Source organism: Hemitrygon akajei, chromosome 4, assembly GCF_048418815.1.
Source record: "Hemitrygon akajei chromosome 4, sHemAka1.3, whole genome shotgun sequence".
NCBI lineage: Eukaryota > Metazoa > Chordata > Chondrichthyes > Myliobatiformes > Dasyatidae > Hemitrygon > Hemitrygon akajei.
The window spans coordinates 128,275,089-128,303,051 of record NC_133127.1 but is presented as its reverse complement, the minus strand read 5'-3'; the positions used below and the strand labels follow the sequence as shown (position 1 = coordinate 128,303,051).

The window sequence follows — 27,963 nt, the reverse complement described above, 5'->3', positions numbered from 1 at the left end:
AATAGAGAAAAGGGCAAGAACAGTATGAAAGTAATCTTCCCCGCAAGCAATTTAAAGACAGATGGAAGATCATGATCGCACACATCATACAACACAATGATGAAGATACAAAATTAAACTGTCTAATGTTGTTTAGAACTGTAACTTTATTTAATATTCCAAGGCAGTAAAGCAGATCACTGAAGTCTCTCAGTTCTCACCATCCTGTACAATCCTTGCCATCACTACCTTCTCCAATCTATGCTATCTTAGAAGCAGCAGATAAAAAGCTTGAGAGAAAAAAAGAAAAGAGGGAGCAATAAACCAGCTGGCCTGACATTAGTTATTGGAATCCATCAGAAAGGCTACAGTAACAATGTGGACTGCCCCCTGCACGTGCTTCGGTTATGTCGGTTGTTAACAAATGAAGCATTTTGTTGTATGTTTCAATGTACAATTGATAAATGTTATTCTGAATCTGAATTTTAGAAATTTGTATGAGAAAGAATCAGTTTAGTGTTTTGAAGGGGATAAAAATCAAGTTTGACAAATGCCATGGGATGTTTTGTTGATATAATGGCAAACAGGAACTGGAACATTCAGCAGTTGACAATTTACATCAAAGGCAGATTAAAAGATAGAAATGCAACATATCCAAATCTGTTCTTGATGCAAAACCACGTGGGAAAATAAGCCGTGAAGAAGTCACAAAAGGTATAAATGTTTTTCTGCTCTTATTCGGGAGTGTTAAAACACAATCACTTGTTTTTGAAATTGGCAGTGTGATTGTTTTGTCAGGTTTTCCTGTGAAATTGCAGTGTTTCCCTGGCTCACTGCACACTACTGGTAATTTGCCAGTGCAGATATCCCCTTGGGAGTCAGCCTTAAAGGGAAATGTCCACCATAGACAGTGCTGTTGCAAACTGCAGGAAGTGTTGCTCTCTGGAGAATGGCTGACTGAGAGAATGGGGGAGAAGGATGCAGGGGACAAAGGGATGGTGCGGAAAGAGAATGCACCCACATTCATTAACAAAGACCTTGGGTTCTTAGGAGAAGAGAAGTCCATGAGAGACCATTGTGACTGCACAAGGAAACAGACATACTTCGCCAGTAGGAGGTTGCTTGAAAGGACTGGGCCAAGACTGAAACTCCACATCTCTGTCCAACTTGCAAGTACTTAACTTCCCAGAAGTCTGCAATACTAGAAAATCTTTGTGTTCAGTCAATCTCTTCTTCCAGACTGCAGAAGAATGATACCGAGCCCTTTCTTCTTGTATGATGTTTGGGTGACCTCCTTAATTCAGTGGTGAGCAGCAAACACAGAGTTGTGGCAGAAGTCATTGGCTGCAAACTGGAATGGCCTGAGGCTCGTCACATCTGGGATCATAGGAGATGACAGATCTCAGTGCACTGTATCTTGATGAAACTCAGTTCATAGACCATGCTCCTCCTAAAGTCCCTATAAGCCCTAATAGCTAATATCTTGCATGATGAGCCCTTTCATACTTGCTGCTGCATGGTTCTCTCTTCAATCCAACGAGAGTAGACCGGTCAAAGATCCAATAAAAGCAAGTTTTGAATGAAGACAAATGTAGCTGAATATGCCAGGTAGGTTCAGTTTTATATTTTAATAAACAGAGGCTGCAGGCAAAGATTATATTTTAAGTGTGATTTTCTCTTTGAAAACAGTGAGCATAAAGGTGAATTATCTATCAGCAAACAAGGACAATCATGGTCTGGGCCAGCAGATCCTAAGTTGCAGAATGCATGGTTAAGATAGATTATAATGTTGAGTCTTCCGACCACTATAGAGTTCAAAGATATAAAATATATTTATTATCAAAGAATGTATAAATTATACAACCTTGAGATTTGTTTGCTCACTGGTAGGCACAAAGCAAGAAACCCAAAAGAACCCAATTAGAGGAAGAAAAAGAATAAAAATAAAAAATCAACACCTGATACGCAAAAGGGAAAAAAAAACACAAAACATGCAAACAATTAAAGTGATCAACAATTGAACCAAAAATTGAATCCAAATGCTGGAGTAGGCCCAAAGCCTTGTTTATCTGTTCATCATATTAGCAAGTTAACGCCAATAGTAGAGTATTCTTTTTAAACTTTCACTTACCTTAAATTCCTTCTCAATATTGGCCAATACACTGAGCTCATTACTGAGCTCCAGAGCGGTAAGCACAGGATCCTCACTGGAGAGGGACAAGTAGGCAGGACTTGCTAAGCCTCTGTAGGCATTTATTCGAGATCTTGAATGGCTGAAGGAGTCCTTCAGTTGATTCTCTGTACAGACTTTGCATTTGCAAAAATAATCATGTGGCCTGTTAATACGGGCTCCCCTCCTCAATAAGATGTGAACAATTTCATAATCTTGGCAGTGCGCTGCCAGGATAATAGGAGTGACATCATGGGAAAACCTGGTACCATCTTCATCATAGGCATAAAAATCATTGAATTCTGGTTGATATTGCTCTGGGGTCAAAGTCAGTGCATGCTTAGTGGCAAATAACTTATGATTCAAGATGGCCTCAACTATTCGCACATATCCCTTACTGATGGCCAATAGTAAACCATCCCCAACACGAGACAGATTGTCAACTTTCAACAAGAGTTCTATGATCTCCAAATGTTCATTTGCTACAGCCAACTGCAATGCATTCTGGCCCATGTAATCAACACAATTTACGTTGAGCGTCTCGGATTCCTCCAGCATCCTTCTGACCACAGGGACATTGCCATATTCAGCTGCATCGAGAAACCTCTCTTCTTCAGGCGTAAGGCTTGTGCACCTGTCATTAAACATGTAGGCAGGCCCGCGGAAAGCTTGCCTTCTTCCTTTCTGCAGCGTCTGATACTGCGGCCACTCCGCAATGAAATGGCTGTTAAATACAAATGGAAAAATATTACTTGCAAAAGGAGGATCTATTTCACTCAATATTGCCAAATAATAATAATAAATGCAAACTCTAAACGGACATTTCTTACTGAAATACCATCAATACAAAACAAATATCAAAATTGTCATCTATTTATTACAACTCAGTATATTAGCTATGAATTATATCGACTTGGAATATCATATTTATTTTTAATATGACCTTAATCCCTTATATACGAATAATGACTTTTCCACAGCCTGCCCTGGTACCTTTGTTCAAGATCTAACAAATTGTTGCTATTTCTCCTGGAAGTCATGCTAGTTCAGCAGTCAACCAGACTCAAGCTGCAAACCGCCCCACTGCTATCTGTAGTCTCACTAGTTTACTCTACGTATTGTTCACGTCTAAGACGTCCTTACACCAATGGCTTTTGTAAACTAATAAACTGCAAGTACAATAAATCAATCCTGATGAGAGGTCATTAACCTGAAATATTAGCTCTATTTTTCTCTCTCCCCAGAGGCTGACTGACCTGCTGAGTAGCGTCAGCATTTTCTGTTATCAAATTTGAGTTCCAATTGCTTTCATGGTGGACTGCAAGGAAATGGATGTTAGGCATCAAAGAGTTACCGGGCAGCCAAGGGGACCATCTGGCAGGAGTTACAGAAGGACTGAAAATTCCAAGACCTCATTCACCCCGAGCTTACAGGACACCATGCTTAGAACAGACTTCTAATGTGGGGCAATGTCTACACAGGCAACAGCTAACCGAGACTCATTTACTAAAATCCATAACCTCCTCTCACCACTTATACAGCTTTACACTGCACGCCTGCCTGCATTAAACTCCATCTCCCATTTTCCAGCTGGTCCTGATCACCCTTCAAGTTTTGATAACCTTCCTTGCTGTTCACTACACCCACGATTTTGGTGCCAACCGCAAATCGGAGGATTAAACTGGATCACATTATCACCTATATTGATGATTTAAATTATAAACATTAACGGATAAGTGCCAATTCCTGCGGCACACCACTAGTCACAACCCTCCAGTCAAAGAATCATCCATCTACTACCATTCTGATTTCTGCAATTAAGTCAATGCTGAATCCAATTTACTACTTCATCTGAATGCCAAACAACTTAACCTTCTGGACCACCCATCCACACAGACAAGTCCACAAAGACAATGTCTACAAACCTTTCATCATCAACCTTGAGACAGTACAATTAAAATAAATGAATCACGTGCTATTGATACATGATGTGACTACAGTCGGCCCTCCTCATCCATGGAAGATTGGTTCCGAGATCCCCAGCGGATATCAAAAAACGCAGATGCTCAAGTCAGTGGACTTTAGGACCTGGCGGAGCTTGGGACCCGCCGCCCGCAGTGTTGCTGTTCCGTTGACAGAAAATGATCACGATTGAAAATAAAGTGGAAATAATAAAGCGATCGGAAAGAGGTGAAACACCATCAGTCATTGGAAAAGCGTTAGGCTACAGTCGGTCAACGATTGGAACAATTTTAAAGGATAAAGTGAGAATAATGGAGCATGCAAAGGCCCTGCCCCAATGAAAACTGCAATTATTACTAAGCAACGCAGTAGTTTAATTATTGAAATACATATGTTTCTTAAGTGTTGTATATGCATAGAAAGGTAAAATATATGCTATATACTAAGACAAACGTTTGACTAACTGACGCTAAATAATACCGGATGTACCTGTTCTGACTTAGAGAACTTCCGTTTTTTTGTTGATTCCCAATCCACGGTAACCCACGCACATCCTCCCGTACACTTTAAATCATCTCTAGATTACTTATAATACCTAATACAATGTAAATGTTATGTAAATAATTGTTATACTGTATTGTTTAGGGAATAATGACGAGAAAAAAAAAGTCTGTACATGCTCAAACAGCAAGTGCTGGAGAGAGAACTTCTGGGTTTTCCCGATCCGTGGTTGGTTGAATCCGTGCATGCGGAACCCGCGGATAAGGAGGGCCGACTGGATATAGAATTCCAGAAGGCATTGTTCACTGAAGGTGAGCTGAATGAACCAAATTCTATGAGTACATCTTGGAGACTAGACAAATGTCATACCTATATTGGAAACAGTAGAGTACATCAGATAGGACTGGTTTTGGTACATCATAGCAGAACCATCAAAATTGTTTCATAAATCAATGATCCCAGTAGCACAACTTGCACAGGAAACATTTACCGACAGAAGTCAGGTCCACTACTAACAGAAATATGAAAGATCTCCCAGTATCAAGTCAATGGAGACACTGAGGTCCAAGTTCATATCAGACGTAAAACCAGGAATATCAGAAGACAGTGGTAATTGGGCACTCAGCAGGGGAGCAGGAGCTGTACAAAGAAAAAGCCTTGCCTGCGAGAAGCAGATGTGGAAATAAAGGCGGGTACAGCACTATCCTTGCAAAGCCAGAACCTCACAGCTGAACAATAGTGTTAAACGCTGAGCTGGAGTCAATAAACAGCAGCCCGGTATAAATATTAGAATTATCCAGGTGATCCAAGACTGTATGAAGTACCAATGAGATTGCATCCACTGTAGACCTATTGTGGTGATAGGGAAGTTGCAGTGGGTCTAGGTCCTTGCTTAGGCAGGAGTTAACTCTAGTGGTAACCAAATCTCTTAAAGCACTTCATCACCTTCAATGTGAGTACTCATCCTGCTCTCCTTGGGCAGTGGTATGACTACTGCCCTTTTGAAGCAGGTGGGAACTTCCAACTGTAGCAATGAGAGATTGAAAATGGCTTTGAACACCCCCACTAGTTGGTTGCCATGGGCTTTCAGAGCCCTACCAAGTACACCAATGGGGCCTGTTACCTTCGGAGGTTCACCCTCTTGAAAGACGTCCTGATGTCGGCCTCCAAAACAGAGATCACAAGATCACCAAGTGCTGCAGGGATCCTCACTGCGTTGTTTTATTCTGCTTTTCAAAGCCAGCCTAAAAGACGTCAACCTCATCTGGGAGTGAAGTATTGCTGCCATTCATGTTGTTAGGTTTCACTTTGTAGGAAGTAATAGTCTGCAAACCCTACCCAGAGTTGATGTGCATCGGATATCATCTCTATCCTCAATCAAAATTGTTCTTTTGTTACGGAGTTAACCCTTCGTAAGTCATACCGGGCCTTCTTGTAGTCCTGGATCATCAGAATTAAATGCCACAGATCTAGCCATCAGTAGACTACAAATCACGTTCATCCATGGCCTTAGATTCAGGTATGTATGATACACTTTCATAGGCATACACTCATCCATTCAGGCTTTAATGAAGTCAGTGACAACTGTGGCATATTCATGCATTTTCAAAGATGAATCCCTGAATACTGTCCAGTCCGACTCAAAGTTAAGTCCACCTCCTTTGTCCATACCTTCTTGGTCCTCTCTACTGGTTCTCCAGTCTTCAGACTCCGAGTAGAAGTACAGCCAAGGATCATCAGACTTTCTAAAGTGGGATGTCATGATAAGCATTCATGATGGCATTTTAACAGTGGCCCGGTATGGTGGAATCAGAGCAGCCAAAAGTAATATATTGGTGATAATTATTTACAGACCATTTCAAGCTGGCCTGGTTAAAATCCCCCCTCGATTATGGGGAAAGCATCAGGGAGTGCCGTTTCATGCCTGTTGGTCTGTCTTGTGCCTTTTTGACATGGATCTAAGATTGACTGTACACCATTATCAAGATGATGGCTGAGAAATGAACGGCCCTTGAATGCTAGATGTTTCAGTTCAAGTGAGCAGAACTGAGACAGAACCACCACATTTGTGCATGATGAGTTAATTATAAAGTATACTCCATCTCCTCTACCTTTAAAAGACAGCATAGTAAATAAGTGACCCACTACTTGCCTTTTGCATTTATGTACTGGACATTTATGAGACTTTCTACATCTCAACTCTTAGTCTGGAAAGAACCAGAGGAAAAAAAAAATGTGAGTAATGGTGATAGTCAAGAGGTTGATAATATGTGGTCACTAGGGCCAGTGCAAAATGGACACTAGAGACTGCTGATATCTGTCACCACTTGATATGCCTTTCTGGAAGTACTGCTTCAGCCCTCTTGAATATTCCAGACATTTTAATATTAGATTTATCTTAACTCAATGTCATATCAATGTAATTACTTTGTAAGAGGATGCAATAATGGACTCCTGTCACTTTATAAGCTATTTATGAAGAAGGTCTCATTACCTAGATATATACACACACACATACATACACATATACACACACTTCAACAGATGGCAACTAAAAAGTCATAAAGAAGGAAAAGATGGAATATGAAGGCAAGCTTGCCAATAATATCATAGCAGAGAGAGTAAAAGAGCTGAAATTAGATATTGGACCACTGGAAAATTAAGCTGGAGAGGTAGTAATGGACAAAGAAATGGTAGGCAAGCTGAATAAGCATTTTGCATTGATCTTCACTGTGGAAGACACTAGCAATATGCTGGAGGTTCAAGAGTGTCAGAGGGCAGAAGTGAGTGAGGTTACCATTACTGGGGAGAAGTGCTTGAGAAGCTGAAAGGTCTGAAGTTAGACAAGTCATCTGGACAAGCCGGGGTTCTGAAAATCATGGCAGATGAGATTCAAAGGTTCATTTATTATCAAAGTATACAACTCTGAAATTCTTCAATTCTCTGGGAAGCCATGCAACCAAGAAAGAAAGGCAACATGATCATCCTCAAATCCTACCTCCCTGCAAAAAGAAAAACAACACTAAAATGGAACAGTGGAAGAGGCGTATCGACCCCCACTCTGCCTCGGCCTTCTGGAATCCTCAGACTGCAGAGCACTGAAGCATTAGTAAATTCCTTTCAAGAACCAATGGATTCTGGCATTCTTCTGGAGGACTGGAAAATTGTAAATGTCACTCCACTCTTCAAGGGAGAGAGGCAGAAGAAAGGAAATTACAGGCCAATTAGTCTGACCTCAGTGGCTGGGAAGATGTTGGAGTTGATTGTTAAGGATGTGGTTTCAGATTGCATGGAGGCACAGGGGCCAAAGTCAGCATGATTTCCTTAAGGAAAATCTTGCCTGACAAATCTGTTGGAATTCTTTGAAGAAATAACAAGGGAAGATAAAGGAGAATTGGTGGATGTTGTGTGCTGGGATTTTCCAAAAGGCCTTTGACAGTGTCACACAAGAGTCTGCCTAGCAAGTTAAGAGCCCATGGTATTACAGGAAAGATACTAGCATGGAAAGAGCTTTGTCTCATTGGCAGGAGGCAAAGAGTGGGAATAAAGAAAGTGTTTTTGGATTAGCTATCAGTGACTAGTGGTGTTCCACAGGGGTCTATGTTGGGACCACTTCTTTCCACACAATAGGTCCATGACTTGGATGAAGGTGGCTTTCTGGCCAAGTTCGTGGACAATGCAAAGATAAGTTGAGGGGCGGGTAATGTTGAGGAAGCAGACAGGCCACAGAAGGGCTTAGACAGATGAGGAGAGTGGGCAAAGAAGTGGCAGATGGAATGCAGTGTCAGGAAGTGTATGTCATGCACTTAGAAGAAATGAACAGATTGACCATTTTCAAAATGGAGAGAAAATTCAAAAATTTGAGATGCAAATGGATTCTGAAGTCCTCATGCAGAATTCCCTAAAGGTTAATTTGCAGATTGAGTCAGTGGTGAGGAAGGCAAATGCAAATCTAGGATTCATTTCAAGAGGATTAGAATACAAAAACAAGAATGTAATGATGAGCCTTTATAAGGCACTGGTGAGGACTCACTTGACATATTGTGAACAGTTTTGGGCTCCTTATCTAAGAAAAGATGTGCTTACATTGGAGAGGGTCCAAAGGAGGTTCATGAGAATGACACTGGAATTGAAAGGCTTATCATGTGAGGAGTGTTGGATAGCTCTGGGCCTGTACTCACTGGAATTCAGAGGAATGTGGGGGTGGGGGATCTTAATAAACCCTATCGAATGTTGAAAGGCTTCGACTAAGTAGATTTTGAGAGGATGTTTCCTCTGCTGGGAGAGTCCAAGACCAGAGTTCGCAGCCTCAGAATAGAGGGACATCCATTTAGAATGGAAACGAGGAGGAATTTCTTTAGCTAGAGTGGTGTATTTGTGGAATTTGTTGCCGGGGCGGCTGTGGAGGCTGAGTCATTTCTGTATATTTAAGGCAGAGGTTGATGGATTATTGATTACTCAGGGTATGAAGGGATTTGGGGAGATTGGAGCCAGGAGGGAAATGGATAGCGATGAAGAGGCAGAGCAGGCCACATGACCCAATTCTGCTCCTATATCTTACGATTTTAAGAATTCTTTAAGAATACAAGTACATTCAAAATAAGCTGTCAAACAGGGTTTGTGCAAAAAAGAAACAAAAAGTGTTTTTTTAAAAACTGATATTCCTGTCTAGTGACTGCTGAATGGAGAAAGGTGTGCGCTATAAACAGAAATATGTAACCTAGCAATCAACACATCAAATCAAATCTCTTGCAATCCTGCAATAGTGAATTGAAAGGTTTTTTTTAGGCCAATTAAACAGGTAATGGAAAGAAAAGGTTCTATGATTAACACAAGAAATTGTGCAGATGCTGGAAATCCAGAGTAACACATACAAAATTCTGGAGGCACACAGCAGGTCAGGCAGCATCTATGGAAAGGAATAAACAGTCAGAGTTGGCCATCAGTTTCTATGATTGTCTCTGTGATCACAATGGTGAAGCTCAGCATCACAGCACGTGCCAATAGGGCAAGTTGCTTGAACTTCCCCCTTCCTCACCATCACCAGATTCCAGCCACTTGGATTTATGTCACAAATGGAGAAGCAGCTGACCACACTGGATGCAACACAGGCCATGGACTCAACGATGTCCCTGTCAGGGCATTGAGAACTTGTGCTGCAGAACTACAGAGAGCTCTGGCTCTCTCTAATCATACGCTTCCAACTCAACAGCATTCCTGGAATCCATCTAACATCTTGGAGGTTTGCCCAGACCAAGTTCTGTCACCTGTCCACAAAAGGCAAGACAAATCTGATCTGGCCATTTGATGCCCTGTGACTGTAATGTCAACCATCAGGAAAGTGAAGGACCACATCATCATGAATGCGCATTCAGTACCAGATCTCCTTGCCAATCATGGATAAAAATGCTGGATTACACAGGTGAAAATACCCTTGACATCAAGTTGGATCAAGTGTGGCACTTATTTCCAGCACAAATGAAGATGAGTGAGGTTGTTGGCATGCCAAGGTCTCTTTTGTAGTAATATCCACTCTTAATGACTTTCGGGTGCTTAATTACAATCTCAATAGTGCTTGCATTAGATTTAATTTTACGTGAAAGCCTTCCAATAACAAAATAATCCATGACTAAGCACAACTTGACCTGAAACGTATCCAAGTTTTTCTAAGTGCCAAGTAGATGCATGGTACTGAATACATCCCAACTGAAGGAGCTGGTGAGAAAGGTGGTCCCTTGTGGTACACATCCTGATGCCCGAAGGCCTGACTACCATCTTCCAATTTTCTAATCCCAGACAAGTGTTATTCTGGCAACAATCAAATCCGAGACCATCCAGTACAAAGCGGTAAACATTCACTCCCTGCTTCACTACTGCTCTGCGATAACAAGATGCAGTATGGTAATTTCAAGCAAACTCTGCCACCTTAAAAGAGAAGTGAGGGAGGCACATGAGAGCATCATTATCTGCAAGCTCACCTCCTACTCACGTGCAATTCTGACTTCGACGTTAACTGAAAGCACGTATCATCAAATGTCATAATCACGTATATCCTTGAAAACATCAAATGTACAAATGGAGGATAGCTTATTCCAATTTTTAGTTAATCATTTTATATTACAGTAATTCAGAAAACCACACAAATTGTTTTAGAATAATAGTCTAATATATTACATACAAAATGCAGGAGGAACTCAGCAGGTCAGGCAGTATCTATGGAAAGGTATAAACAGTCCATATTTCAGGATAAGACCCTTCTTCAGGACTGGAAAGAAAGAGGAGGAGTCAGAATAAGATGGAGGGAGGAAAGGAAGAAAGACAAGGTGACAGATGAAACCAGAAGGGGAGGAGGGTGAAAATAAAGAGCTGGGAAATAGATTGGTGAACGAGATAGAGGGCTGGGGAAAGAGGAAATTTGATAGGAGAGGATAGAAAACTGGAAGAAAGAGAAGCACCAGAGGGAAGTGATAAGCTGAGAGGGGGAAACTGGAATGGGGAATGGTGAAGGGGGAGGGGAGCAATTACTGGAAATTAGAGAAATCGAGAAGTTCATGCCATCATGTTGGAGGCTACCAGACGGAATATAAGGTGTTGCTCCTCCAACCTGAGTGTGGCCTCATCACAGCAGTACAGGAGGCCATGGACTGACATGTTGGAATGGGAAGCAGAATGGAAAGCTACCGGGAGATCCCGCTTTCTCTGGTGGATGGAGCGTAGGTGCTCGGCGAAGCTTTCTCCCAATCTACATCGGGTCTCACTGATATACAGGCCACACGAGGAGCACCAGATACAATAGATGATCCCAACAGACTTGCAGACAAAGTGCCGTCTCACCTGGAAGGACTGTTTGAGGTAATCACCCCAACAGACTCGCAGGTGAAGCGTCACCTCACCTGGAAGGACTGTTTGAGGTAATCACCCCAACAGACTCGCAGGTGAAGCGTCACCTCACCTGGAAGGACTGTTTGAGGTAATCACCCCAACAGACTCGCAGGTGAAGCGTCACCTCACCTGGAAGGACTGTTTGAGGTAATCACCCCAACAGACTCGCAGGTGAAGCGTCACCTCACCTGGAAGGACTGTTTGAGGTAATCACCCCAACAGACTCGCAGGTGAAGCGTCACCTCACCTGGAAGGACTGTTTGAGGTAATCACCCCAACAGACTCGCAGGTGAAGCGTCACCTCACCTGGAAGGACTGTTTGAGGTAATCACCCCAACAGACTCGCAGGTGAAGCGTCACCTCACCTGGAAGGACTGTTTGAGGTAATCACCCCAACAGACTCGCAGGTGAAGCGTCACCTCACCTGGAAGGACTGTTTGAGGTAATCACCCCAACAGACTCACAGGTGAAGCGTCACCTCACCTGGAAGGACTGTTTGAGGCTCCAAGAACTGGAAGGTATTAGATTATTTTCATGTTTTAGTTGCAGTAATTAAGGCAAATGTTCTGCAGATGTTCTGCATCAAGAGATTATTAATTGACTCTGGTTACTTTAAAGGAATCCAGAAAGGAATTTGAGTAGGGTTACTAAAGGGTAGTGAGCCAAGAGTGTGTAACTGTAATTCACCAAGTTAGTTCGAATAAACTACTGTCCCTGTGATTTGTTGGTCAGTTGATGATGGCTCTAGAGCCCACGGTCAAACATTTAGTACTGAATAATCACTTCAAGTGTTCAATTCATTTGTATGGTGCTGAGTCACGATTGCTCAATTTTATCAGTTCTTCAAAATAATTTCAACAAATTAATATTTCTGATTAGAGCTCACTGACAGAAGTCTGGCTTCATGCAATATTGTAAACTAGGTTAGAGAACTAGCAGCTGGCTTTACATCTGACCCATTTTCTATTTCTTTTGACGCCAATGCTGATTCTCCTCAGCCTTGTTTCACGTAAAATCTTAATTACCTCCATTTTCTCCAGCATTTGTCCAATCTTGAAAGGCTCTCATAGCTACTTCATACAAGGAAGAAATGAGATTTCGATACAGAGCAAAGCTTTCCAGTGACATGCTTCAAACGATGCTGGATTTTCACAATCAAACCTTGTTTGAAATGACCTGATTCTTCTCAGTCCTCATTTACAATCAGGGATTTTTTGAACTGATCAGGATGAGGGAGATACAGCTTCAGGAATGAAGGTGGCTATTGAGCATTCACACGTTATACACTGTCACGCTGCATCTTCACACCCAAGCACAGGATCACAGACTTAGAAGGGTTAAACAAAACTAGGAGTTTTATTAACAAAAAAGACAAAGCAGACCAGTTGATGCACCATCAATAACTCTCGGAGACGTGAGACGAGATATCGGCTTTTATTGGCTGGAAGAAAGAACAAGCAGCAATTGACCACCACACTGCATCCTGGAGACTGAGGCCGGGGCTGTGTCTCCAATCACCTTTATACCGGGGTCCGTGGGAGGAGCCACAGGAGCAGTCAGCGGGGGGGGGGGGGGGGGGGGCGTGTCCAGACAGGTATATGTCGTTCACCAAACCAGTAGAACTTACAAGGTCTAGAATAACTCAGCCAGAACTTCACTAAGCAAGCATCAGAACAACAGAGCAGATGAGGGGTTAGCACTGCCCCTTTAAATACACTCCAGGGTACAAAAGAATGTGTACCCAGCTGATAAACATCACACTAATTATATTAACAAATGACTATTCCAATCAGAGACAGAAGTCCAAGGATACTTGACTGGGCACCTGCAAAGTCTCAGAGAATTAATTCAAAGTAATCAAGGATAATTGCAACTTAAATGTAAACTGGAGAAGCCCTAATAATTACAACACAAAACCTGAAGTGCAACAATACAGATAATGATAATTAATAAAATTCAGAGAATACCCAAAAAAAAGAGAAAACACTCAAGAGACCTCAGAATCCTCTGCCAACAACCATGGAAGTGACAGATCCCTTCCCACTATGGCTGGCACCTGATGACCCAGGATTATCTAGATGTAAATGATGGAATTCTGAAATAACGTCAGGATCCAAAACATCCCTGGGAGGAATCCAACACTGTTCCTGTCCTCCTGATCATATCCCTCCCAGTCTACCAAGTATTGTAGTTGTGTCCTTAATTTCCACATATTAAGCAATCCGCAGACTGTAAAGACAGTTTCACCGTTTATGATCCTTGGCAGGGGTGGTGGCTTGGGAATCAGGGCCAAGGGGCTACAAAGTAAAGGTTTCAATTTGGATACATGAAGGGTGGGATGAATTCCCTTTGAACAAAGATGTTGCAACTTGTATATTACCAGGTTAATTTTCCAAATAATTTTAAAATGACAGATAGAGTGAAAGGCTATTCCAGTTTGAGCGGAAGATCTTCAGTTGAAAGCCAGACCCATTGACCAATATAAAAAGAGGAACCCAGCCACCTCCTTCTGTTGGCCTTGACCTGTTGACAGGACAAACTCTCTTCCAGAGTCTCTTTGGCATTGACCCACCTTTGCTTGCCCCTCTGAACAAATTGTTCAGCTGAAGGGACACCAACCTCTGCCTCTTGATCAGGGAGGAGAGGAAGTCGAAACCAAAATTGACATTCACATGGAGTCATACCCAATGATGAATGTTAAAATGATTTTGTGAGAACTCAATGGTCACTCCAGGAGGATGGATTACCGGATGCTAGGCAGCAAGGGTTTGCTCCAGGTCCTGGTTCCTCCTCTCAGTCTGTCCATTAGTCTGAGGATGGAACCATGAGGAAAGACTAGAGGTAGCCCAAATCAACTTGCAAAATGCTCGCCAGAATTTGGAGACGAATTGGGGACCTCTATCCAAAACAATTTCAGTGGGAAAACCAGGCACACGGAAAACATGGTGGGTGAGAATTTATCGGTCCCTTAGGCTGATTAGAGGCATGAAACAGCAAGCCTTGGAAAACCTATCAACCACGACTAAAGTAGTGGTAATGTAATGGGGACAGACCGGTAATAAAATCTGGAGAAAGGAGTGACCAGGGGCGAGAAGGAATGGGCAGAGGTTGATGGCGGCCTTGAGGAGGGGAATTAGGATTTTTGTAATGAGCACAGATGTCACAAGCCTGCACAAACTACCAGCATCTTCTTTTAATGCACTCCAGAATCCACAAGGTACTGGGGTGACCTGCTATCTTGGAAATGTCACAGGTGCACTATCCTTTCTCCCAATATAATGGGCTCCAACCACTCCACCATATCCAGGGCTAAAAATGTCTCTATAAAGCATCAGTTATCTGATCATTAGACCCAGGACAATATGTTATAATAAAATTAAAATGATTAAAGAACAGCAGGCTAATCAAGTTTTTATGGTCTGTCCAAACAATTCGAAGTAAATTTATTATCCGAGTACCTACGTGTCAACGGATACTATCCTGAGATTCCTTCTGCTGAGATACATTGCCAATCTATAGAACTGTAAAAGTCAAGAACTGTAAACTGTGCAAATGCAGATATAAATAATTAGCAATAAATAAACAGCATGAAATAACAATATAACAGTGCTTAAATGAGAATAGCTATTCCCTTTTGTTCAGAGCCTGATGGTCTGTCCAGATGATTAACGGGTGCCCAGCTCCCTCAAGCCAGCACTACTACTCCTCTAGTGCCAAGTTCACCGCCGGGAGCTCTCTATTCCCGATGTCATAATTCACCTCAGCTGGTGATAGACATCTTAAAATAGACACTGGGATACATTTTCTGCTCCCTGCATGCAGTTCAATTTCAGAGACATCTACCTCAACGATGAAGGTAGCTTGGGATCATGTGGACACAGAATTCAGGCAGTGACACAATGGTCTTGAGCTCATTGAAAGCTGTCTCAGTTCCAGGGACCAATGGAAAGATCTCAATGTCTTTTTTGTCAGATTAGTCAGAGGACCACTATTGAACTAAAGTTTGTGAACCCCAAAAACCATTGAATTTGATGAAAAGGAGGAGGAGACAAGTCTTGCACCACATGGGTTTCTTCAGGGTCCACAAGATTTCATTGGGAGATGGAAAATTCCCCCCACCCCCCAAAAAAAACTTTGTGGACAGGGAACTCACTCTTCTCCAATTTCACAAACAGATGATTCTTTAACAGGCTCTGAAGAACCTGCCTTACATGTGTTACATTTTCATCACAGGAGCTCAAAAAACAATCAGTGTCTGCAAGATACACAAATGCAAATTGATTCAATATTTCCCTCAGAACATCATTAATAAATGTCTGAAAGGCAACTGGAGCATAGACCAACCCAAAGGGCATCACTAAGTAGTCATAATGACCTGTTGGGGCATTAAATGCTCATCTACTTGTCCCCTTCACGGGTATGAATTAAGTGATAAGCTCTCCTCAGGACAAGTTTTATGAAAATAGTTATCCCTTGCAACAATTCAAGTGCTCTGTTAAGTAGGGGCAAGGGGTAGTGATTCTTAACTGTTATTTTGTTTTAAATCTCTGTAATCTAAGGTCCCCCATCCTTTTTGGTTACAATAAAAGAACCCTGCTCCCACCAGAGAAGTGGAGGGTCTGATTAACCCTGAGGCAAGTGACTGTTGAATATACTTGTACGTGGCCAGTCTTTCGGGTCCTGACAGGGAAAAGAATCTTCCTTGTGGTAGACAAGTCCCCGGCAATGACCCAATAGCACTATCATAGCACTGATGGTACATTAGTGTGGGTGCCATCTGTTTACTAAAACCCTCAAGGAGGTCGGGATAAATTGGGAGGGAACTTGTTTGAGACCATCAAGGGTTTCAAATTCAGGAATGTCAGAGGCAGGCATGGAAATATGGGTGGCAGACAAGGGGAACACATAAAACTTCTGAGAGACAGACCTTATGACAGCTGAAAGTCCAGCCCAGGATACTGCCATTAGATCAGTGTATAATGGGACCATGCTGCAACAACCATGGATAAGAGGGATCCCAGGGGGATGGATAAGGTAAAATCAAAGCATTTCAGAATGATCCCTATCCAGAAGCAAAGGGACTCTGAAACAGGACACACCGTTCCTGGCTCAACTGCTCTCCCACCAAGAGTGGAGGCTGTCAAAGGACTATCTAACCTTGAGGTTGGGACTCCCATATGTCCATAAGACCATGACCATAAGACATAGGAGCAGAAGTAGGCCATTCGGCCCATCAAATCTGCTCCGCCATTCAATCACGGACTGATCCAATTCTTCCAATCGTCCCCACACCCTTCGATGCCCTGGCTAATCAAGAATCTCTGCCTTAAATGCACCCAATGACTTGGCCTCCACAGCCGATCCTGGCAACAAATTCCACAGATTTATACCCACTGACTAAAGTAATTTCTCTGTTCCCCTGTTCTAAATGGATGTCCTTCAATCCTGAAGTTGTGCCCTCTTGTCCTACCATGGGAAATAACTTTGACATATCTAATCCGTTCAGATCTTTTAACATTTGGAATGTTTCCATGAGATTCCTCATTCTCCTGGACACTCCAGGGAATACAGCCCAAGAGCTGCTGGACATTCCTCATATGGTAACCCTTTCATTCCTGGAATCATTCTTGTGAATCCTCTCTGGACCCTCTCCAATGTCAGTATATCCTTTCTAAAATAAGAAGCCCAAACTGCACACAATACTCCAAGTGTAGTCTCATCAGTGCCTTATAGAGCCTCAACATCACACCCCCGCTCTTATATTCTATACCTCTAGAAACGAATGCCACCCCGGATCTAAAAAAAACTTACTTGCGGAGCTGGAGTTTATAAATGCCTGAAGAGCCAGTTCCTTGTCACCCAGGCCACATCTCCCTCAGGGGTCGTAGGATTAGGACAGTCACAGACCCCCCTCTAATGGACGGCCCTTGGAGTTTCCCGACCTTTCTAGACAAGTGGATTGAAAGTCCTCTGCTTCTCCGCTTCTCTCCCATCCTCCTGAAACGCTCAGCAGGGGTGAGACAGGTCCTGTGCTGCTACGTGGCCCGCTTGGTTGCGGGTGGGGACACTTGCAGTGAGGTACTCGGATGAGTAAAAAAAATGTGGGTGAAGAACGGGGATAGAAGGAACCACATGTCGCGAACTCTCCGTGCTGCTCCCTCTGGTGCTCCGACATCCGACTATTGAGTCAGATTGTTAAGTCGATCAGTCCATCGAGGTCCTGAAATGGGTCACGGGCCACCAGTTCATCCGCGAGCTTTTTATTCAGTCCTCCGTAGAACAAGATAACGAGGATTTCTCCATTCCATCCGCTCTCAGATGTCAGTGGTCGGAACTCGATGGAGTACTCGGTACACTCCACAACCCCGTCTTTCACGGAGAAGTCTGCCAGCCGCTGGCTGACCCTGACGAGGTGATAGAAAACCCTTCTCATGCCAGTGGTCGAATATCTGTGAGCATCTCTCTCCCACTGTGCCACAGCCCATGCCAGAGCCTTACCCGGCAGGAGGGCTATCATACGCCACCTTCAGTGTTCCGTTCAGTGGAAAACTTGAAAGGGAGCAGCTTGAAGACCAGAGAGTGCAGTGTTAGGAACCCACGGCAAGTCTTAGGGTTCCCATCAAAGCAGACAGGATTGGACAATTTGGGTGACCTTTCGTCACCGTCTAGCCCAGTCGGGGATGCTCTTGACTGCCTGGCTCTGTGGATCCCAGAGAAGCTCTTGACGGACGCGGCCAGCCCTTGCAGAATTTCTTCGTGTGACCTTGCTGAGCCAGAGCTAACCAAAAGTCAGATCCTGCTGGATCCCGGGGTGGCCCAGTCATACTGTTGCACCGTATCTTCACACCCAAGCACAGGATCACACAGACTCTGAAGGGTTAACCTAAACTTGGAATTTTACTAACAAAAAGAGACAAAGCAAGACAACAGAACTTACGAGCTTTGATAACTGGGCCAGAACTGCCCGAGCAAATGAGGGGTCGGCACTAACCATTCAAATACACTCCAGGGCATGAAAGAATCTGTGCCCAACTGATAAACACCACACTGATTACAAGTAACTGTTCTAATAAGAGACAAAAGTCCAAGGATACTTAATTGGACACCTGCAAAGACTCAGAAATAATTGGAGGTATTGAAGGACAATTGCAACTTCAAAGAACATTTATTATCAAAGTATGTGTGTATTATACAATCTTAAGATTCATCTCCTTACAGAGCAAAGAAGGAAAAAAGAATCCATTATAAAAAGACCTTCAAGCACCCAGTGTGCAAGGAGAAAAGAAAAATTGGGCAAACAATCAAGTAATCAAATAGCATTCAGAATGAAAGAGCCTGCTGCTTTACTGCAGCCGGAGCAGGCCACATCCTCAGTTCAGTGCAGAGCTGAGTTACCCGCAGGACTGGCCTGCCCCTTGGCTCTGGTCCCAACACCCTTCCTTTTCAATCTAGCCCAGCGTTTAAACTATCCAGACATTGGGTTGTTCCTCACTGTACGACCAGGCCCTGTTGCTTCAGTATGCTCTGGGCCTGGACCTTGTCGCCACGTTTTGGCCTGTCCAAATTAGAAAAATCAAATCTCAGATCTTCCCTCACTCTCGGTTTGGTGGGCAGGCCTCACCTTTGGTTACCTTGACGTCACATCAATTCAGCCTCATCCTCACTTGCTCGTCTCACCTCTGCTTACCTCTCTATTGTTTGCAGTGATCGTTTACCAGAAAAATTGCTATTTGTAATGTATTTACTTGTATTCCTTGTTTGGTTTGCCACTGATAAGTAGTTGCAGGGCTTCACCAGTGCCATCTTAAACCTGATTAAATATAATCTAGAAAAATAAGCGCTCTCTTCAGACTTCCAGCCAGGTACAGGTATCAATTGTAACTGATGTTTCAAACTCAGCCATCTTCATCAGGGATAATGCCTAAGTATTTCTACTGCAGTGGTATATATACACCTGTCATCCATCCCTCCTGATTGGTTAGTCCCCATCCAATCAGGTTTCCACTGTCCCATCTTGGTTACAATCCAATTCCAGTTCTTACTTAGAGCGTGACCTTCATCTTGGTTAAAATTCTTTTTCTCTAATTTTATTTCAGTGGCTTCCTTTACCAGGTCATCCCAAAAGCCATTGGAGTGGCACAGTAGTTTTGTGCTGTTGAAGTCAATCCTGTGGTCATTGCGAATGTAGTCTTCTGCTACCGCCAATTTCTCTTGGTAACCCAAGTGGATACACCTCCTGTGTTCCTTGATGTGCATTTCCACTGTGCGTCCTGACTGGCCAAAATATACTGCTCCACATTCACAGTGAATCTTGTAAACACCAGCCTTCCAGAACCCCAAGTCATCTTTGACCCCGCACAAGCTCTGATTTGAGCTTCCTTACAAGTTTGTGAATGGTATTAATCCAGTATTTCTTCAGGATCCCAGCAATCCTTCCAGAAACTGTGGAAATACCGAGAAGACAGGTGGTAGCAATGGGTTCCTCCTCTTTGTTAGGTTTCCTAGTTTTTCCATCTACCCTCTTAAAGGGCCAATTGATTTCCTTCACCATGTCACCATTCTGTAGGAACATACTGCACAATCATCTTATTTCCTTGTGCAGACTCTCCAGGTCTGAAATAGTTTTTGTACGGTTAATCAAAGTAGAAAGTGCTACTCTATATTGGGAGGCATGATGGTGGCTGTTATCCTAGTAACTGGGAGTACATCGACAGGTCCACTGCTGCCCAAGGTGAACTGGTTTCACGAAAGAACACTACGAGGCAGGAAGTACAACAAACTATCCCAACAAAGTGCAGCCATCTCACCATTGGACCCAGAAAGGATTGGCACCAATCAAACTGGGCAAAGCATAGATGAGATGACTAATTGGTCCTTGCCAAAGGGGTAAACTTTGCTCTGGTCCCCAGAGCTATACCTTATCAGAACTACACTGGCAGAGTAGACAAGCAATCTGAAAAATACCACTGGATACTACGGAGGTAAGGAGAGAGGTCTGAATGGCCGTCAAAAGGGCCATTTGCTGAAACTGAACATTTGAAAAGGAGAGCGACTGGTCCTCAGGCACTACGTTTAAACTCAGCCATCATGGTTTTACCAGCAGACAAAGGAAATGCAGTGGTCCAGGTGTCCTCAGAAGAAAACCACTGGAAAGTCCAACCAATTCTGGGTGATCCTCCCTATAGAGTTCTACAGCAGGATCCCACGGATTTGATTATGAGGATGGCATTTGCTCTAGTGAAGAAATCCAGACTGCCAACAGGCTTAAGTAAGACACTTCTGCCTCAGACGCCAGTGCCACCAAGATTTTACGGGCTCCTTAAGATACACAAGGAAGTTCCCCTGAGGCCTATCATCAGTGGGAAAAATTCTCCAACTTCCTACCTCATTAAGCATTTAACAACCATGCTGTCTCCCTTTGTTGCAGGCTATATCTTCTCTATATTTCCAGTTTCTGGAAGGATCAGCAGGATCCTGAAGAAATACTGGATTAATATCATCTACAAACTCGTAAGGAAGATCAAGTCACAGCTTATGCAGGTCAAGGATGACCTGGGACTCAATAAGGCTGGTGTTTACGTTTACATGGATACACCTCCAGTACTCCATGTCAATTTGGAGCAAGGTATTATCAGCCAGACAGGACGCATAGTGGAAACCCACATCAAGGAGCACTGGAGCCGTATCCGTTTGGGTTACCCAGACAAATCAATGGGAGCAGAACCCTGCCTTCACAATGGCCATAGGATTGACTTCAACAGCGCAAAATTATTGTTCAACACTAATGGCTTTTGAGGCTGCCTGGTGAAGGAAGCCATTGAAATAAAACTAAAGGAAAAGCATTTTAACAAAGACAAAGGTCTCGCTCTAAGTAAGAGCTGGAATTTGATTTTAAACAATGTGGGAGAGTGGAAACCTGATTGGATGAGGACTAACGGGGGTATAAAGACCTCTGAAGTAGACATGCCCAGGCCTGATCCTTGATGAAAATGGCAGAGTTTGTCATGGAAATGTTAAAATCGATGCTTGTATCTGGCCGGAAGCCAGAGAAGAGTTTATTTGTCATATACGCCAGGAAAGCACCAGCTTCTTAATCTAGAGACCTAACAATAACACATAAAAAACCTGAAGTGAAACAATACAAATAATTATAGTTAATAAAGTACAGAGAATACAAAAAAAACCTCAACAGCACAACAACTCAGAGCCCTCAGAATACGCTACCAACAGCCCAAGGTCATGACATATACATGTGAGTCGATTTAGAGCAAGGCTGTACCCTCCTCCCCAACTCAGCTTAGCTTGGTACAATGGTTTCTAACTTACTGAGCTTTCCATTTGGTTATGCTTTATGCTCAGGACAAGTTCTAGTAGGAACTGAGTATAAGCTACTTAATTTCACTTATCACTGTTATAACCAACATTTATTACATACATCTTCTTGCTAGATTTACTTCTGATGCTTTAAAACAAAAGGTACAGGTGGTTGAAAATTACATCCCATACTGATCTTCTCACTTCAGCCGGCTGAGATACCCACCTGCTTCAAGCAGGTTCAATTGTACCGGTGCTCAAGAAGAACGTGGTGACCTGCCTCACTGACTATTGTTCAGTAGCACTTGCATATTTTTTATTTTTTTACTTATTTTTATTTAATTATTTATGGTTTTATATTGCTATATTTCTTCACTATTCTTGGTTGGTGCGGCTGTAACAAAACCCAATTTCCCTCGGGATCAATAAAGTTTGTCATCCACAGTGATGAATTGTTTTGAGAGGTTGGCGATGAAACACTCCAGCTCCTGCCCGAGAAGCAACTTGGATCCTCTCCAATTTGCCTACCACAGCAACAGATCCAGAGCAGATGCCATCTCACTGGCTCTTCACTCAACCCTGGGACATCTGAACAGCAAAGATGCATACATTTGGATGTTCTTTGTCGATCACAGCTCAGCTTTCAATACAATCATCCCCTCAAAACTAATCAATAAGTTCCAAAGCCTAAGCCTCAGTACCTCCTTGTGTAAATGGATCTTTGATTCCTCACTTGCAGACCCCAGTCAGTTCAGATTAGCAACAATCTCCATCAGTGCAGGTGCACCACAATGCCGTGTGCTTAGCCTCCTGCTCTGTTCACTGTACAGTTAGGTCTGTGTGGCTAACGACAGATCCAATGCCATCTTCACGATTGCTGATGACACCGCTGTTGTTGGGTGAATCAAAGGTGGTGATGGATCAGTATACAGGAAGGAGTCTGAAAAACTGGCTGAGTGGTGCCATACCAACAAACTCTTACAAAATATCAGCAAGACCGAGGAGCTGATTATTGGCTTCAGGAGAAGAAGGAAACCAGAGGTCTATGAGCCAATCCTCATTGGAGGGTCAGAGGTCAAGAGGGTCAGAAACCTTAAATACCTCAGTGTTATCGTTTTGGAGGACCTGGCCTGGGCCCAACAAGTAAATGCAATTATGAAGATATCACAGCAGTGCCTTTACTTCCTTGGGAGTTTGTGAAGATTCAGCATGACATCTAAAACTTTGACTAACTTCTATAGGTGTGTGGTGAAGAGTATTCTAATGGCTGCATCACAGTCTGGCATGAAACCACCAATGTCCTTGACAGAAAATCCTACAAGTAGTAGATAATACCCAGTCCATCATGGGTAAAGCCTCCCCACTGTTGAACACATCTACATGAAATGCTGTTACAGGAAAGCAGCATTGATTATCAGGGACCCTACCCCCAGGACATGCTCTCTTTTCACTGATGCCATCAGAAAGAAGGTATAGGAGCCTCAGGACTTACACCACCAGGTTAGGAATAATTAGGCCAGGAGAGATGGAGCAAAGTCAAGATGGCGCAAAACCGTAACTCCTTTGTTTGCATCTTCAGAAACAACTCTAATTCCATCTTTAGTATCTCTATTTTTCCCTTTCAGGGCTCTTTTCGCTGACTTTGGTTCTTTGCGGGAATGGGACCCGTTCTCGGAGTTTCAGGAATGGCTGTTGTTCAGCACGCCAAGGGTTCGGCCTGAGAGTCCAGCTCAGATTTGGAAGCCCAAGATCTCGGTGCTCTGGAGACGGGTGGATCGAGTGTCAGTGTCACGGCAGGAGACCTGTTTGTCGTCGGGGGAGTCTTAAAACCTTCTGCTGTGTGCCCAAAGGCCCGGGATCTTTGAGATCTTTGGGAACAGAGCTCAGAGAAAGTGACGTAACAGATTTTTAACATCCTAAACCAGTGAGTTGTTTGTTAAGTCTTCCTGCTCACTGGGGGAGAAAAAAACAAAACACCTCCTTTTCCTTTATTAGGGAGAGAGAGAAAACCTGCGGTATGTCGAATGCCGGGTGAAACGCAAAGTCTTTGGGGTAACTGCAAGTTAACTGCAAGTTTGCTGTTGCTTTGCTCACACTTGAAGTGCTCGATGGTGGGTACCAAAGCTTTTTTTGCTAGTGGGGGGAGGGGGGATCATTGCTTGCTGCCACTTACGTGCGGGAGGGATGGGAGCTGGGGGGTACTTTGGGGTTCTTGCGTTTAACTTTCGTTCATTCTTTGGGGCACTCCTCTGCTTTCCTGGATGTTTGCGAAGAAAAAGCATTTCAGGATGTATTTCTCTGACATTAAATTGGACCTTTGAACCTTTGGCTCAAGATCCTGATGGTTGAGGGGTAATTCAAAGGGGATAACTTCACACTTCACTTGTCCAATCATTGAAATGTTCTCACAACCTCTGGACTCACTTTCAAGGATTCTTCATCATGTTCTCAATAGTTATTGCTCATTTATTCATCATTATTATTATTTTTAGTATTAGTATTTTTTGTACACTGGTTGAACAGCCAAGTTAGTGTGGTCATTCATTAATTCTGTTGTTATTATGAATAATAATAATCATAACAGAATCAATGAAAGCCCGCAAGAAAGGGATCTTGGTGTTATACCTATGTTGTGACATATATGTACTTTGAAATGGAATGACAGTTAATCCCAATAAACCTGTTATAATAGCCACTTCTTGCTTGACTATCATCTTCATTAGTATGTAACCAATATAAACAGAAAACCTTTTGCTGTGTATATATGGTTTATAAATTTTGTCACTAAAGTGTAATAGGATTTTGCAATTTAAAACTACTTGAATGTGCTATTTCTCTGTATTGAAATTCCCAATTTCCCATCTGCGGTCAATGTTCTGCAGTGTCTGATGATCTAGTGAACTTGCTGAGATTAAACTGAAAGATGGACAGAGCTAAAGATGGCACCAGAGGGAGACTTCTCCCAGCTCATCAGTGAAACTGTTAAATTCTTCTTATTCTAATGTCTGTATTTTCCTTTTCAGGGTGGCTGGGGTCCAACCGGATTCTTTGATCTACAGTAGCACTCAAAGACGGCTGTTCTGCACGACGGCGTGTTGTCGTTCTTGGAGCCTGGTGATCGTCTGCATTCCGGCATGTCTAGGTTCAGCCTGAAGTTGGGCCTGCGCGACCCTGTGGAATTCTTGCCGGTGTCACATACTGAAGCGTAGCGGGAGCCAGAATGTCGAAAATGGTGAGAGTGGCTCTCGGAGGGCACTGCACTCGGTAATCAATTTGCCGATTCTCAAGTCACGGAACTTGAAATGTGAAAAAAGCAACGCTTCAGAATGACTGCAACATCAAAATATTGACTGCCATCTCCCCTGTCACTGTGGAAGGAGCAATAACTGTCTCTCCCTTGTAAATGAGAGAGAGAACTGTGGGATGTTGAAATGTTGAAGTGAACAGTTAGTTTTTGATGTACTGTAGACCATGTCTCTCTTTGGGGCTTTGTGTTTGCTTGCATGGTGAGCGGTGGGAATGCTGATGCTTTAAGTGGGGGGGAAGGAGGAGGGGAGTAGGATTGATGCTGCTTGTGTGTGGAGGGGGCGGGGGCTTTGGGGTCCTCATGTTTTTTCTGTTGTTCATTCTTCATTTTTTTTTCTTGTCTTGAGGATGTCTGCAGAGAGTAAGAATTTCAGCTCATATACTGTATTGTACGCATTCCCTGATATTAAACAGAATGATTGAATAATTGAACTATTGAAAGGTATCTCAGATGCTCGATTGCTGGGGGCTGACGGCGGAACAGCATGTGGAGCTCCTAGTAAGAGACGCGTTTGTCACGGGGTCAGGTCAGTGTATGTGCGCCAGCGGCTGCTGGAACACGCCGATCTTACCTTACGCTCGGCGATTGAGCTAGCCGACACACTGGAGGCCGCTCTGCATAACTCTGACACTCTCCAGGCACGCAATCTCCCGCCGGCCCCGTGGACGCAGCAGACCCCGCAACCCACCGGCGAATCGACCACGGCTGCTGCCGGGCACGAGTCCGCAAAGTGTTACTTCTGTGGACTCGAGAAGCACCTCCGAAAACGCTGCCCGGCCCGAGAAGCAACCTGCTCCAGCTGCGGGAAGAAGGGCAACTTTGCCAAGTCGTGTAAATCCAAACCGCGAGCGGGATTGAGCAGTGCCACATGCGAGGCATGGGGGTCGCCATCTTGCCTGACGGCCACCGCGTGCAAGACATGGGGGTGGCCATCTAGGTCAGTGCCTCCCCGAACTGCCTACGACCCATGGGTGGTTACCAGGTACCCCACCGTTCCGGACCAAGACAGCGATTCAACTCTGGCCTCCATGACCCTCGACCAAAAGCGCTTTCCACCAGCTCACAAGATCAATGATGGACATCCTGGTGGAGGGGTGAGGACAATCTGCCTGTTTGACACAGGGAGCACAGAGAATTTTATTGACCCTGACACGGTGCAACACTGTGGACTTGTGACACAGCCGGTAAGCCAGAGGGTCGCCATGACTTCTGGGTCGCACAGAATATCGAGACTTTACATTACTGGTCATGCCTCAACTGTGTGTCCCTGTGCTATTGGGGCTCGACTTCCAGAGCCACCTGAAAAGTGTGACAATGGAGTATGACGGGCCCCTCCCACCAATCACTGTCACAAATCCCCGGTTCTGTGGGAATTCGTTACATACCCCACTGCTGACCACACACACACACCGACCCACACATCCCACCCAACACCATGCCAACAGCTGCGCTACTGACACCACTTGCAGCCTCTCCACCCTCAAGATCCCTCCCCCACCACTGTTCGCCAACCTGAGCCCCGACTGTAAACCTGTGCCAACTAAAAGCAGGAGGTACAGCGCGGGGGACAGGGCCTTCATTCAGTCGGAGGTGCAGCGGCTGCTCGGGGAGGGGATCATTGAGGCAAGTCCTTGGAGGGCCCAAGTGGTCATTGTTCAGACTAGGCAGAAAAATAGGATGGTCGTGGACTATAGCCAGACCATCAATAGGTTCGCGCAGCTTGACGTGTACCCCCTACCCCGCATCGCGGATATGGTCAATCAGATAGCTCAGTACAAGGTGTACTCGACCATAGACCTAAAATCCGCTTACCATCAGCTCCCCATCCGCCCGGAAGACAGCCCTTACACCGCCTTCGAGGCGGACGGCAGGCTTTATCACTTCCTGCACGTCCCCTTTGGTGTCATGAATGGTGTATTTGTCTTCCAGAGGGAAATGGACTGGATGGTGGACCAGTGCCAACTGAAGGCCACATTTCCCATATTTAAATTTTTTTTATTGAATTTTCAAATAGGTTACAGAAAGAAAAAAAATGAAAAAATTGTCAACCCTTACCCCCTCCCGTTAACCCCTCCCCCCTAACATATCCCTATAGAAAAAAAAAGAGAAGAAAAAAGAAAGAAAGAAAGAAAGAATGCCTGGATATCAGAAGATCCCCACATGCTCCATGGAGTTCATAATAGCTTTAATATGTATATTTAATTCTTTCCCCAGATAACCAATAATTTTATCTTCGGAGCACCTATATATTTAATCCTATCTTTTGTAAATAAGGGTGGCAAATTTTCAGAAATATTTCATATTTATCTCTTAAATTATAAGTAATTTTTTCAAGTGGAATGCAGCTAAAAATTTCATTCTTCCAACGGTCTATACTTAAGTATGAATCCGATTTCCAGGTAACTGCAATAGCCTTTTTGGCTACTGCCAATGCAATTTTTATGAATTCTTTCTGATATTCATTCAATTTGGATTTCGATTTTATCCCTTCAATATCGCCTAGTAGAAATAATGTTGGATTATGTGGAAGTTGTATTCCAATAAAAGTCTTAAATTTGTCCAAAAAGGTTAAATTTTAAAACAAGACCAAGTAGTGTGTAAAAAGTACCAATTTCTTGATTACATCGAAAACATTGATCAGATAAATTTGAGTTTAACCCTTTATTTTTTGTGGTGTAATATATATTTGATGTAAAAAGTTATATTGTACTAATCTTGGTCGAACATTTATTGTATTTGTCATACTGTCAAGACATAATCTTGACCAACTTGTTTCATCAATTTTAATATTCAAATCAGTTTCCCATTTTTGTCTTGACTTATGAATTCCTTGTTTAATTGCCTGTTT

The 27,963-nt window shown here is 43.4% G+C and overlaps 1 protein-coding gene across 4 annotated transcripts in view; it reads right to left on the bottom strand.

The window, feature by feature from the left end:
• Positions 1–27,963, bottom strand: part of LOC140726641 (short transient receptor potential channel 6-like) — a 138,272-nt gene that overhangs the window by 77,461 nt on the left and 32,848 nt on the right. For all 4 annotated transcript variants that reach the window (XM_073043273.1, XM_073043274.1, XM_073043272.1 and 1 more), the window contains exon 2: positions 2,111–2,873. In XM_073043273.1, the coding sequence (XP_072899374.1) occupies positions 2,111–2,873 (763 nt within the window). The remainder of the gene's footprint in view (positions 1–2,110; positions 2,874–27,963) is intronic.